General features: G+C 38.1%; 1 protein-coding gene across 2 annotated transcripts in view; it reads left to right on the top strand.

Moving 5' to 3' along the window:
* The first annotated feature begins 2,472 nt into the window (after positions 1-2,472).
* The window catches only part of LOC140139810 (uncharacterized), a 28,685-nt gene continuing 16,846 nt past the window's right edge, over positions 2,473-14,311 (top strand). Inside the window, exons 1-4 of one of the 2 annotated variants that reach the window (XM_072161545.1) lie at positions 2,473-2,546; positions 8,796-8,970; positions 10,515-10,652; positions 12,803-14,293. In XM_072161545.1, coding sequence (XP_072017646.1) covers positions 8,828-8,970; positions 10,515-10,652; positions 12,803-14,293 — 1,772 coding nt within the window. In that variant the 5' untranslated portion in view covers positions 2,473-2,546; positions 8,796-8,827. Of the gene's footprint in view, positions 2,616-8,795; positions 8,971-10,514; positions 10,653-12,802; positions 14,294-14,311 lie in introns of both variants that reach the window. The other variant, XM_072161544.1, reaches the window with a different exon arrangement.

Raw genomic sequence — 14,311 nt, 5'->3', positions numbered from 1 at the left:
TATGGAAATTTAGGCTAGGCACCTTTGTTTCCAATGGACATTTTTGAGAAATTTCCCTTTGTAATCACTCAAAAAGCATTTTGCATGAATTTTACATCCGAAGTATTATTAATAGTAGGTGCTATTAAATTTTTATGAGCCTTTTTATTTTACATGTAAAGTCTATGGGGGTGACGATTAGAAATGGACGGCAATATTGAAAAACCCTCATTTTAGGCCATTTAGACACTAAAATGCCCATAAAAAAAGAATAGCACTTAGTTCGGATGTACAATTCACACACAATGCTACCTGAGTGAGTATAACATAATTAAATACAATGTACATTTCATTCGGGGGCTATAGCAAAAACAAAAAATGTCCTACCTTAAAGCCATATTATAACATTTTCAAACAAAATAGATTAGCATTTCTTTGCCATAAAATGTTAGCTTTTACTGTCAGATATATCCCCTTTCATTTTTAAAGCCGAACAACTACGCGTATACGACAAAGCAAAGAAAAATGGAATTTACTACCAGCGCACATGTCGCCATAATATGCCTATTTCGACCCGGCTCCGCCCCCTAGTGCAAGGAAAAAAGAGGAAAAGGCAAGGAAAGAGGAAAAACTGAGCCGGGAGAGAGAGGGGGAGAGGAGGGGCAAGGGCGTAAATTCTTTTTTTGAAAGTGGGGGGACACAGTGACATTTGGGACCCAATGTGAGAATACTGTAAAAATGGCCGCGAAGCGGTCATAGGGTCTCGCTTGCGCGACACAGGGGGGGTGACACATCCCCCCTCAGAAGTACGAAACTTTTGTTGCGAAATTCAGTTGCGAAATGACGGTCCATGAAGTCTTTTGTGCAAAAGTTTTCCCCATTATTGTAGGCCTATAAATTACATAAATTGGGAAATGTGGAAAGCAGAAGCAAAAGCTACCGGTAGGTCCTACTTGTTTACCCACCACGCAGGGGTGTGGCCCTCAGAAGTAAGAAACTTTTGCAAAATGAATACCTAATTGAAGCGATTTGGTGGCCCATTTTGGCACTACATGTATTACTGTGTAAAATTTTAGTTTAAAAAAGCCAAAAATTTGTGAAATGACGGTCCATGAAGCCTTGTAGGCCTATAAATTCCATAAATTGGCAATTGTGTAAAGCAGAAGCGAAAATGACTTACCCACTAAGGCGCAGGAAGATTGTGCAAAATGAAGGTCCAATTGAAGCCATTTGGTGCATCATTTTTGCCCCGCCCCATACAGGCTTTCCCCCTCCCCCTGGAAAAAATCCCAGCAACGCCGCTGCCCTGGGGTTTCCGCATGAGGGAGCGACAGGAGAAGTGAAGTTATGGACCTTTTTTTTTTTTTTTTTTTGTTTTTCCATTTTTATTCACCTGTACTTGGGCCTGGTGGAAAGGAAAAAAAACATACAGTCATGGTCCACCAGACCCCATCTTAATTACTGTAACCAAGATACATACAAAGATCAGAATATGTATGAGATTTTAAATAATACCGCCCCACCATGACAACAGGACCCAACCAATACCTCTGTTAAAAAGAAAGAGCAAATGCTGCGCACTACCAATCCAAGAGTGATGAAAAAGGCAAGCAAAAATAAGAAGTGGTAGCCCAGCAAAAGCATGAAAAGGCCTACACAAAGGTAACTGTTGGGTCCCCTGCCATGGGTGGGCAGAATCACACTATACAACATATACTTGTATAATATGAACAAATTATGTTGGTTACATGTACATCAATAAACTAGACCAGGGATTTTCTACACAAAACAAAAATCCCACCCAAACACCCCTCAACAGTCAACACACCCATCCCCAAACACACATACATGCAGACAAGTGACAAAACAAAACACAGATAACTTTCCCATATCACAGTGCAAATAAAAATAACACACAATGATCTTTGGAAAATTACATCCCATTAAAAACCAAGATCAAAGGAAAATTTCTTGAAATGATTACCCAGTTTTCCTTTGCTTTCTGCAATTTTATATTCTGTGCCAAATTTAACTTTCACCATGTTCTTGTAAGCTTGAAAACTAGGGTTGACATCCTGAAATTTGCATCTATGAATATAATATTTCAAACATAATACAAGAAAGTTGATGGCATTTTTATGCGCAGAATCTTCAAAATCAAGTTATGGACCTATTCTGGTGTGGACGAACTTGTAAAGGGCCAAGTTGGACTGAGTGCCATTAATCTCTTTTACTAACTGTAATCAAACAAGTCGTATCTTTGGTGCCGGGTTTGGTGCATCTATTTTGATAATTTCATGCACACATTTTACAGTTAGAATTAGATGTATACCCCAGCTATATTGAAATTAGCTTCTTCTTTTTTTGATAGGAGGAATTTTTTTTGTTTTTAAATTCAATTGACATGTGTTTACTCTTTTGAATCGATAAAATACTTTATGTGTAAGAGGCTATATATTATGAATGACGTCATTATGAAAACGCAATTTGATTGGATATTCGAATATGATCAACTTTTGAAACGGAGCAGCCGGGAGGTCCTCGGGATCGTGTTGGTGATAATTTAGGTAAAATTCACCTAAATCTGAACATAGCAAGAAAGTTATAGTATTTCAAATATTACTCAGGAAATAAAGGTAAAAATAGTTCAATTTTTTTTTATTAGATCTTTACCAATGTTCTATACACTTGAAAATGATTTTGAGTTTTATCAAGTTGGAGAAACTCTTCCGAATTTGGCAGACTTGTCGTCAAACTCATGAACTCCGTTGTTTTTAAAAACTTGTGGTGGTCCTCTCTTTAAATGTTTTGCATGTTTGTCAGCGATCTTTTCCTATAAACCAACCTCAAATTATTACTTTTGGGCGATCCTGACATTTAATTTCTAAAGACCACCTTCGCTATAAACTTCATCATAAATGTATGAATGAGCTGAGCATTGTGAGACGAGTGATTTATCATAAACATGAATTTGTTTGGAACAAAACTAGGCCAGGGCAAACCAGACCTGTAGGGTCTAATTCTGCATAAAACCTGGCAACGTTATTTCTATAGACCTTTTTCTGATGACGTCACCTAATCGATATTGGGGTCTGAGATGTAAACAAACAACACGTGTGTTTCTCACGTGTCCACGATGTAAAAACACCAAATATTGCGTATTTTCTCCTCTGTTTTGTCATATTTCACTTTCCATTTCGTGATCCACAGCCTCATCCCCCCACTTTTCTCAAAAAAAGTTGAGATTTTTATATCACTGGAAACCTCTGGCTACATAATCAGTGTTCGAATTAAGGAAAAATAAATGGTTGTCCCACAGACAACCAGGTTACAATTTCTGGTTGTCCGTCTAAGTTTTTGGTTGTCCGTATTCACAAAGGTCCATTTTGGCTACAGATTTATGGTTGTCCGGCGGACAACCGAATCAGTAATTTTGGTTGTCCGGTGACTTTTTTAGTTGTCCCGGGCAACCGGACAACCAAATTTTCGAACCCTGTACATAATCATGATAATGTTTATGGCCATGCGTTTTAACCTCGCCGACTTTTCGTCACACACTGATTTTTGAAATTCGCGACACTCTTTCACCCTCAAATGACCATATTTTTCAAACCATACCCCCCAGCATGATAAAAGTATACATTTTCTGAAAGGAAATTGAACAAGGAATCCAACAAGAGACTCAGAAATACTGTCAGATGTAAGGTTCAAATGCTACATTTATGTAAATGAGACAAAACATCAACTGACAGTGGTGCAGGGGTATAATGTCATTAACATTTCTGTGTTTACCCCTGCATCTTATTTTATGTCATTTTCTAATAGATCATAGCAAGGTCTTTCCTGCAATATATAAATGTATGGGGGTTATCACTTTTGTAAAATTATACAACCCTTCAAAAAGTGACCAAAATAGAATTAATTTTTCTTATTGTCTTGGAGGACATTGGCCTATCATATACCCTAAAGCAGCTAACTATTTTAACTTTGTACAAAATACAAGTGTGGATAATAATGTCAGCTTTCTTTTGATACCAAATTTATTGATAAACCCTCATTTTTAAGGAAAAAAGCAACATATTTGCACACCGACTACGAAGCTCCCAAAATGAAAACTTGGCTTACAGTTTTGTGCAGAGTGCCCGCTACCTCCACCACCCTGCCTTGGCCAATTGGATTGAGTCCCATTCTATAGATGTTCAAGATATCTTACTGACACCTTTCCACAATTAATAATGGTGTTTTAGCTGTCATTTGATACCAAATTTACTATCAAATCTATTTTTATTCCAATGATACATTAAAAAAACTAATGACCACAGTGAAAAATGTGATGCCATTCACCCATTTTAGATGTTGAGTTCAAAGCACTTGCCCCTATCATTAGCTCAAGACAGTTTATTGTTTCAACTATTTTACAGAATAAAAGTTCAGATAACAATGTCAGCTTTCTTTTGATACCAAATTTATTGATATAAACTAGTTTTTAAAGAAAATTTCAACATTTTTGCACTGCGCGGCACCAAAAATGAAAATTCCCATTGAGTTTGCACATAGTGAGCCGCTGCCTCATGAGCCGCTGCCTCCACCACCCCTGACTTGGGTCAGTGGATTGAATGCCATTCTGCTTCTGTTCAAGTTACCTTCATGTAACTTTCCATAGTTCATCATTAATATATTAGCTTTCATTTGCTTCCAAATTTATTGCCATAGCTTCTTTACTTTCAAAGATATGCTCAAAAAACAAAACGATCATGGCGAAAAGTGTGACACCACCACCCTTTTTGAGTGTTCAGTTCAAAACGCATGGCCTTAAATGTACAAAATATTTCTTGCAGATTAATTCGTTTAGCAAAGATATCATGAAATTTGAATTTTGAACGAAATTACAATGCATTGTCTATCATGTCTATGGAGCAGTGTAATACACATAATCATGCACAACTCGCGAACGCAAAATCGGAATCAACTGAAATTTTGGGAATAGGTTTTTTTTCGTGGATATCTAATGAAAAATTGAGGATGCTAGGATCACGAAATACTCCTTTAAGGGGGTACTACACCCCTCGATAAATTTGTGTATATTTTTGCATTTTTCCCAAAAACTAATAACACAGTGGTAACAAAAGTTATGTATATTATTGGGGCAAGGAATCCAATTACTACACTGGAATTTCAGTGACCCAAGACAAGCATGACAAGCGGATCGTTATTTATGATAAGAAATAAGGTACCGCTAGGATGTACCTCATTTCCTATCATATATACTAAACCGTTTGTCTTGAGTCACCAAAATTTCAGTGTAGTAATCGGATTCCTTGCCCCAATAATATACATAACTTTTGTTACCAGGGTGTAATTATTTTTTGAGAAAAATGCAAAAATAGTCACAAATTGACCACAAGGGTGTAGTACACCCTTAACTTCCATAAAAATAATTGTTTAAACGGGAACTGTATACTAGTTACCTTTGTTCCAGTTAGTTTTGATGCCATAAAATACAAAAAGATACGGAAAAACCGTGATGCTATTTAAAATTCAATCTTTGTTTTGTTTCACAATTTTGTTTACTTTTTACACCGTAAGAACTAAACGCGTACTGCGAGCTGGCAATTCCGCGCAGGATGCCTAGAGTGGCGCGAAGTTGATCGCGCGCGCCGGCGCGGTATTTGCGTTTGGGTGCTGATGCCTCGAATGCTGGACCCCAATATCGATTGATTGGTGACGTCTGAGAAAAAGGTCTATAGATCTGCTGCGCATTCAAATTGCATTGTATTGCATCGTAATTTCATTTAATAATAATAATAACACACTTTTATTAAGCGCACTTCACGGAGCGTCACAGTGCGCTTTACAAATTTTTTTATGAAAAGCCTTATAGAAATTACTACACCTGTCAATTTATGCCTATTTTTGCATTTTTCTCAAAAATCATAGCGCATTGGTGACAAGTAAGATATGTATATTATAGGGGCAAGGACTACAACTACTGCAATGTAAATTTTATTTCAGCACAGACAACAGTTGTGGAGTTACAGTCAAAAATGAGGGAAAACCAGTTTTGATCAATAAATCCATAACTACTTGCTTTGAGTTGCTGAATTTTCAGTGCAGTGGTTGTAGTCCTTGCCCCTATAATATACATACGGTATCTTACTTCTCATCAATGCGCTATAATCTTTGAGAAAAATGCAAAAATAGGCACAAAATTGGCCAGGGGTGTAGTACCCCCTTAAAATACCTTAATTACAAAATACACATAACCTTAAGCAAATACTATTATAAAACAAGTAAAATACAAAAACAACTTATACACAAAAGAACTATATATTAAAAACAGCAAAAAGCTGGAGAATTCTGCAAGTACATGTATAACTCAGTCATTATTGCACGAAATTAAACACACTATTCACACTTTAAAAACATATAAGCTAAGCCTTTGTGTCTAGGCCTATGCTCATTATGTTTACACTGTACACACAACATGAACTCACATGTTTTCAAGCAAATTCGCCGATAATAGGTGATCAAAAGCGATCGGAATGTTACAAAAGTACAGATCGCATTCAGCTTACTTCATATGAGATGATCTTTGGAAAAATACGGCAAAATTTGTCTTGGTGTTTGCGGAATGCCATGCAGTAAAATATTAATACGTTGCAGCAATTCATGATTGACAACTAACAATTGGCGTGTCCTTCGTATCCTCCACTGTCAATTTCTTATCCACTCACTAATCCTCACAAAAGCTTTGTGTTGATTACGTAATGTGTGGACGGCAAATTGCAATAAGTACAATGAAATAATTAGAAGGGCGGGCTCCGAGGCGGGTTTCTTCTTCATCTTACGTAACAGTATTGTTCTCCAAAAAAAACCCGGAAGCTTGTCGTTTGGAGGTCTAGCTAAAATACAGCAAGATAATGTAAGATAGTAAATGTAAACCTGTATTTTAGCTAGAGTATCTCGAGCTAGGGCAAACATCATTAACATGCATGCATGATCATGTTCATGATGAAAATGAAGCCGATCCTGATCTTTTTAAGTTTTCATAAGGTTAAAATTACAAATTAAACTTTTGCATCAAGGTTAAACAAGTTCTTAGGCTTAGCTTACACAAATTTGTTTTATTTTGTCGAACAAAGTAAAACCGTATTTTTTCCCATGTTTTTATCACAATTTTTGTGAGCATGTGACGTAAAGCTAGAGCTGAATGCAAAACCGGTGACTCAAAAACTTTCGCGTAGCACTTTAAGCGCTTGATGTACGCTCGTTTTGATGGTGATTTACGCTCACGTATCAAGCATTTTCAAGCGCGCTTGACAGTATTTTACTGCCTGATGCAATAATTCAAAACTTGAAAACAAATGACTGCAATGTTTTTTTTAATTCCCTCATTTCACAAATTCTTTGCCACTTTCCACTCATCTGATCATCTTTTTATGTGATGGAAGTGATGCTGATTTTATGAATTGAAGGTATGTTTCTTGCTTTTCCGATAATTGTTTTTTTGAGTCAAAAACTAGGTATGCTAGGTGAATTCAAATTTGCCATCAAACTGCATCATTTTATAAACTAGCCCTTGTTGAGTAAAGAAAGCCAAAACTGAAAACCTTTTATCATAGCACTAAGGGTGTCTACGTTTACATGTTTACATGTTTCACGTTTAACCGACCGTAAAATACACTACCGGTATCCGTCATGTCGGTTTAGGAAAATCACTCATGCACTAACCGTTTAAACATTTAAAAAAAAAATCTAGCGCCGAGATCTAGCGTAGCGACTAGCGAGCGGGGTCTAGGGCCATCCGCCGTAGCAGACTTTTGAAGACTCACAATGCTCAGAAGCTCATCCGGAGCACCAATTTCTGAACGAAACTATCTCAAACTTGAATTTGAAACCAAATAGAATTATTTTTCACTTAAAAATAACATCTGCTGTACCTAGTTTTGATTCAGGATTTCCTCTCTGACGAGGCTAGCTGGGTGAGAAATAAGCAATTCTCACCCGGGTTCTCACTTCTCACCACTGAACAACCGATCGCGAGCCGCCATTGTTCAAAATAAAACAATACGATAGAATACTGAGGATACATGCATTTGCAAACCATCGCGATATATTTTGGATCTCGGGTTGCCGACTGTTTTCCTACCAAAAATATGGTATTTATAACAATTGCAAATCGCTAAATACCGGTATGCGATTTAAAATACAAATTTCCACTTTTCCAGCTCATTTCTGGCCAGAAATTTGTGATTTTTGAATAAAATAATCCGGATATTTTTGGGAGGGGGCATGTTAAAAAACCTTCAATAACAAGAAATTTAGGGTCTATAACTACCGGTAACTTATAAAATTAAAAAACTATAAAAAAAAAATCGGCTTTGGGAGAATTCCCTTTGAAAGTCACTCTTTTAAAAAAAAATGAGGGCCGTAAATAACTGATGATTACCATTTGCATGGATTTGCATGTAGGTAAGGCATTAGCCAGAGGGGTGTCATTTGGACGCCCTGTTTTCAATTTGGACACCCTAAAATTCTCATTTTTATAATGGAGTGAATAGGAAGTGGACGCCCTGATTTTGTAGAATAAGGTATTTTTGTCCATTTTGGACACCCTCAAGACACCTCTCTGGCTAATGCCTTGCATGTAGGTACATAGCCTCATCTTTCTAATCAAATTTTAAAACATCCCTGAGCCACAAGTTATTTCTTTTGAAGGTTTTTTTTATTTATACACATGATTGATGTGATTTTTGTAGATCCTGGCTCCAACTGGAATTGAAACATTTGTATTTTTGTCTACATCATACTTGCAGGCCTGCGTAAGGGTTTCTATCAACCTGCCAACATGGCCGCCGTTTCCAGCAAGTTTGATGGCTTCACCACTCATATATTTACCAGCAAGAAGATTGATACATTTGTGGAGCACTTTGAGGAACATATGAAATGGCTGGAGGAGGTGCTGGTGGAAGCTAGGAATACATTTGCAAGGTAGCGTATGGCAGGGATGTAAATCTTAATTTCGGAAATGTTGCAATAAAGAAAAAATCTGGTGAAAAACATTCTGGATTGGGATAAATAATAAAATCTTCAAAATGTGGAATTTCAACATGCATGTAAAAAGAATGTTTTATTGTAATATCTCGGACAAGGATCCCCCATAAATATTCTATACCACACGCAACAGTGACACACACACACACACATACCTGTCTGTGTTTGCCTCCAAACGTGGACATTGTGTTTTGCTATCTAACCGAGGACGTGTGTATGATGTTTTCATCGCCTAACCGTGGACTAAAATGGCGGATTTTTGTGTGTATAATACTAAACGGAATTTTAGCCATCACCCCTGCGGACGGTAGTTTTTACACGTGTGGTCCTCCGTTTCAGGCAAATAGCGTTTAAAGCATCTAGCATGCATTTGAGGTATTTTGCAGCAGTTTGAGACCGAAGACAGTCCTCGGTTGGAAGTAGGTCCACAGTTTAGGGTGAAAAATCTTGTGTGTGTCCTCGTTTGTCGGCAAACACGTACGCACACAAGCGCAGTGATTTATAGTGCGCTACGCACAGGCAGGCATAACGCCTAGACGTGGATCCACAAGTCTCAGCACACTTTACAAGGTTAGTTAGTAACCTACAGGTCCAAGAGACAGTACAGGGGCTAACAGGGATGTTCCATTTAAATCATGTTCGTTTAAATTGGGATTTAAAATCGCATGATTTTTTTTCAGAGCAATTACTGACACCTATTTCAATCAATTTTTTGGAATTTTTATTAATTATGGACAATTCAATGTTGTTTTGCTAAATCATCTGCATTTAGCCTACTTTGATGTTTCTTAGGCTCTTCACATTAAATTCTTAGATTACTGTTCACCGCCCGCGTCCATAATTGAATATTTAATTATTTTATTTTTATTTTGGCTTTCTCCTTTTATTGACTTTTACTTGCTACTTTCTAACATGAATCATATCAACAATAATGATGAATAAACAAACAGCATAACTGCACCTTATACTATGTGCAAAAGTTAGCGTATTAATAAAATAATTACATGCCGACTCCCGTCAAAATGGCTTGATAATTGATTGTGATAACTAATACTAAATAAAGAAAATAATAGATAATTAATAATTAAATGTCACCTCATCCTATTTTTAAAATCTTGAACAGTTAACTCGGAATCAATTGTGAAGGGCCTTATCTCTATTTTGATAATGTTTTTTTATGATTTTAAGTTCTTTAAAACCAGTTAAACCACCTGGGTTTTTTAATGGTCGATTTTCAGAATTTGTTACCCATTGACGAAGTTGAAGTTAAGTTAAATTATGAAAAAAAAGTTTTGTGAGAATCCACACGTCACATGCAAAGATTGGGCTTTTCCAATTGAATTTACTCTCCCCTGTGGAGAATTTAGCTAAAGTCTATTCAGGCTCCGACAAATTGCCTGTCCGGCTGGATGCATCCAATTGGATGTACAAGATTAAAGTATCTCCTGGCATGACAATGTTATTTTTTCTTTATTTTGTAGCACTGAAATTGAGCTACTGCCCAAGACACCTGCTGTCAAAAGGAAACGACAGAAGAGGAAAGTTGCTGAGGTTTCCAGTGCTGAGGAGAGTCACACAGAGTCTGACATAGAGAACAAGGGTGCAGGTAGAGCTAAAAGGTAAACATGATTTCATAGATGTAAGATTTCCTGATTTCAGGAAATTCCGAAGAAAATTTACAGATTTCAGGAAATTTTATTAATTTTTGCTTTACCCTTCCTGTGCAAAAGGATAGGGAAAAGTGAATTTTCAGGATTTGTTAATGTTTTTCAGGAAATTTTGACATCACCAAGTGGCATTTCTGATATAAACATTACTTACCCCTTTGGATATATGTGTTTTGCACCCATCATCAGATGCAAAAACCAATCAATTTTTCTTAATTTTAGATGGAGCTTTTAGATATCTGAGCAATGTTATCATTAGCTTAAGGTTGGTCTGAACCCTGGAATTATGGAAACTTTAGGGCCTCATAACTTCTAAATTGTTGGTCTAAAGTATATAAAAGTATACATATTTAGAATGGCAAAGACTTGATAAGTTCATCTGTGAGGTCAAATTTGGGTCAAAATGCCATTTTTGGCCCAAAATCCCAAAAATCACGTTTTTTGGCCCACTTCTTTTTCCTGCCTCGTAAAAAAAAAAAATTCTTGGGCCAAATTGTTTTTTATTAATTTTTAAAAACTAGATAAAAATATCTAGGACCCGTTTTTTAATTTTTTCGAATTTCGAATATTTTTGTTATTTTGGGGATTTTGGGCCAAAAATGGCATTTTGGCCCAAATTTGACCTCACTTATCAAGTCATTCTAAATATGTATACTTTTATATACCTGAGACCAACGATTTAGAAGTTATGAGGCCCGAAAGTTTCCATAATTCTAGGGTTCAGACCAACCTTAATCTCCTTCAACCTACCATTGTAATTGTTACCACATCTCACTTGGTTCAAAACATGGTATGACCTACCTTGACCTATGCTGTTCACTCCAACTGGTAACATCCGCATCAAAATGTCCCTTCAAACTGTTCCGTCATCTGCTGTATGGCTGGCATTTACTATGGAGTTTAGGTTGGTTCTTTTGCATTCAGCTCAGCTAGCAGGCAGTCTGTCCACCTCTTTGATGGTCTTCTTCTAGGTCTGACTCCCAGGATGAGGCATTTGAAGGGCATCTTGGGAAGGCACGAGGGAGGTATTCTCTTGGATGCGGCTAAAATTATGCAGCCTCTTCTGGGTTACTCTGTCCAAGATGGAAAAACTCAACGCCTCGCATTTTGCAGATAGCGGTGTTTCGGACCCAATCCATACGTGTTACTCCCATTATTTTCCTAAGGCACATCATGAAAGTGAGCAGTCAATTTTCAAAACATGGTATAGCCATTTTTCTAACCAATCAAAATAGTTCTTAGAAGCAGATGATTCTGCCTGTAGTGCTCATGGGGTTAAAATAAGTTAGTAGTAATAATTTCATTACTTGGAAGGGGTTAGGCATGTTCTTCGCCACTTTTTCAATATCGTTTATCGCCTTCAACCTACCAAATTTATCACGATATAAGACAGTCTGCCAACTGTCCCTCATTTTGAGGGACTGTCCCTCATTTGGGATTTACCAAAGTGAAAATGAGGGACAGTCCTGTTTTCTGACAATTTCAGTGATGGCAAATTTAAATGTAAGAACAGCAGAAAATGATGAAAATGTCTTTGTAAAATTTGCTATAGCATTCTCTCTATTGTGATAAATTCAGACCTGCAAAACCTTCCCTGATTCTGAAAGTATTGCACACCTTGTAAGTCTTTGTTGGTATTTGTTGGTACCTGGTTTGTGTACATGACTACATGTACAAGGTTTTGGTCTCAATGTCCCTCATTCTGACTTAGGTAGGTTGGCAGGTCAGCGATAATCAACCTACCAAATTTATCTCGATAATAGCGATAATAAAGGAAGCTTAGAAAACATTCATGAAAGAAATGGCCCAATTTCGATGGAGAAAGTAACAAGTGAACAACGCAACGTGCATGCAAGACTCGGCATCGAGTCATCGTAAGTGACTGTTATTTGGAGATACATTTTTACCATCAAAATATTGAGGCCTGTCAAACTATTATCGCGATCGCAATAATGAAAATTTATCACGGTAGACGATAATAACATTATTGTGATACCGGGGGGTATGTCTAAATTTTGGTACATGGCCATATAACCATATTATAAAAAAGCATGTGATTTGTAAATAAATTTGTTGTTTTCTTTCATAATGATTTATTTCAGAAACAAGAGAAGCTCACCCATCGCGGCGTCAACCAAGCAAGAGTCTGCAACGGTCAAACCTCTCCAAGAAATTCAGCTAGAAACCACAACAGAAACCGATGAAACGGATACGGCTGCCAGTGTGGAAACAGCACAACCCACGGTTCAAGTCAGCCAGGAATCGGAAGGAGATGAAAAACCAAAACGTACAAGAGGAAAGCGTGCACCACCTAGAGCCAGCAAGCGTACCACGAGGAGAACAACAAGAAGCATGTTAGCTGCGCAGAAACGAAAGGTAGCAACAACCGATGAATCGTGCACGGAAGACGAGAGCACTGCAAGCGACACCTCACAAAGCAGCAGACCGAAGCGTGGTAGACCAGCGAAGAAGAAAAAGGCAGAACCAGAGCCAGTTGTGGTGGCCGATTCTGGAATTGAAACTCGGTCATCTCCTGGTAGCACGACAAATGGGGACATGGCTAAACCAGAAAGCCCTACCCAAAGCAAGGAATCTGTGGAAAGTGTTTCAAATGTGAAAGGGGCTGAACAAAGGAGCACTCGAAATAAAGCGAAAGGCAACAAATTTGTCGATCATGTCAAGAGACTCATAAATGTACACGAGCAAATCATCCAAGATCACAGTTCAGAAGACGAGTTCCAGTCGCCGAAGAGAAGAAAAGCTGGGGAAGAGGGCAATGAAATGGAAGAGAGCACCGGTGTCATGGTACCAGAAACTCCCGATAAGGAGACTCAGACTGAAGCAGTTAGGACCACACCAGCCAAATTTTTCCCTCCAATTGCAACAGAAGATAAGGAAGACCAAGAAGTAGACCAAGTTAGCAAGGAATCGGATGAAAGTGAAAAGGATATAAGCAGCCCTGATCAAGTTGTAGAAAGTATTCAAGCTGATACAGATACTGACGATGATTCTGACAATGTTGCATCGGTCGAATTAGTGCAAGAAAATGCAGAGCCAAGTCCGGAGAAAGTTGCGCCACTCGCAGCAGCTGAAGATTTGGAATCATCGCAAGAAGAAGCCGTGGTAGAGCAGAAGACTGAGGAGGAGGAACCTCAACAAGAACCAGAAGAAAGTGAAGAAGAGAAAGAGGAAGCACAGAATGAAACAGAAAATGAAAGTATGGAGGAAGACAGCCTCAATAATGTGTCGGTAGCCAGCAGCTCAAGCAGATCGACTCGAAGTCGGACGAGTGTCCGATACTCAACGCGTCGTAGCAACAGACCGTCTGTGAACACTAGCAAATCTAAGAGGCACTCTGTGCTTGGACGCAGGTCATCCATCAGGCAGTCCATGCGTACTGTGACACGCTCGACACGGGCGAGCATGAAACGTACAAGTCGCATCGCAGGAGCGCCACCGGTTATGGAGATTCTTTCAAGTGACAAGGAAGAGGAGCAACAACAAGGGACTCCGGAGTTCAAGCCACCGGATTCGGAATCAAGAGCACCAAGGAAAGTGGTGGATTCTACGACTCAAATAAGGAGAACAACAAGGTATGTGATGTGTACATA

This window comes from Amphiura filiformis, chromosome 18 (genome assembly GCF_039555335.1).
Source record: "Amphiura filiformis chromosome 18, Afil_fr2py, whole genome shotgun sequence".
Lineage (NCBI taxonomy): Eukaryota > Metazoa > Echinodermata > Ophiuroidea > Amphilepidida > Amphiuridae > Amphiura > Amphiura filiformis.
Note: the sequence above shows the minus strand (reverse complement) of the source record. Positions and strands in the feature narration are given on the sequence as shown.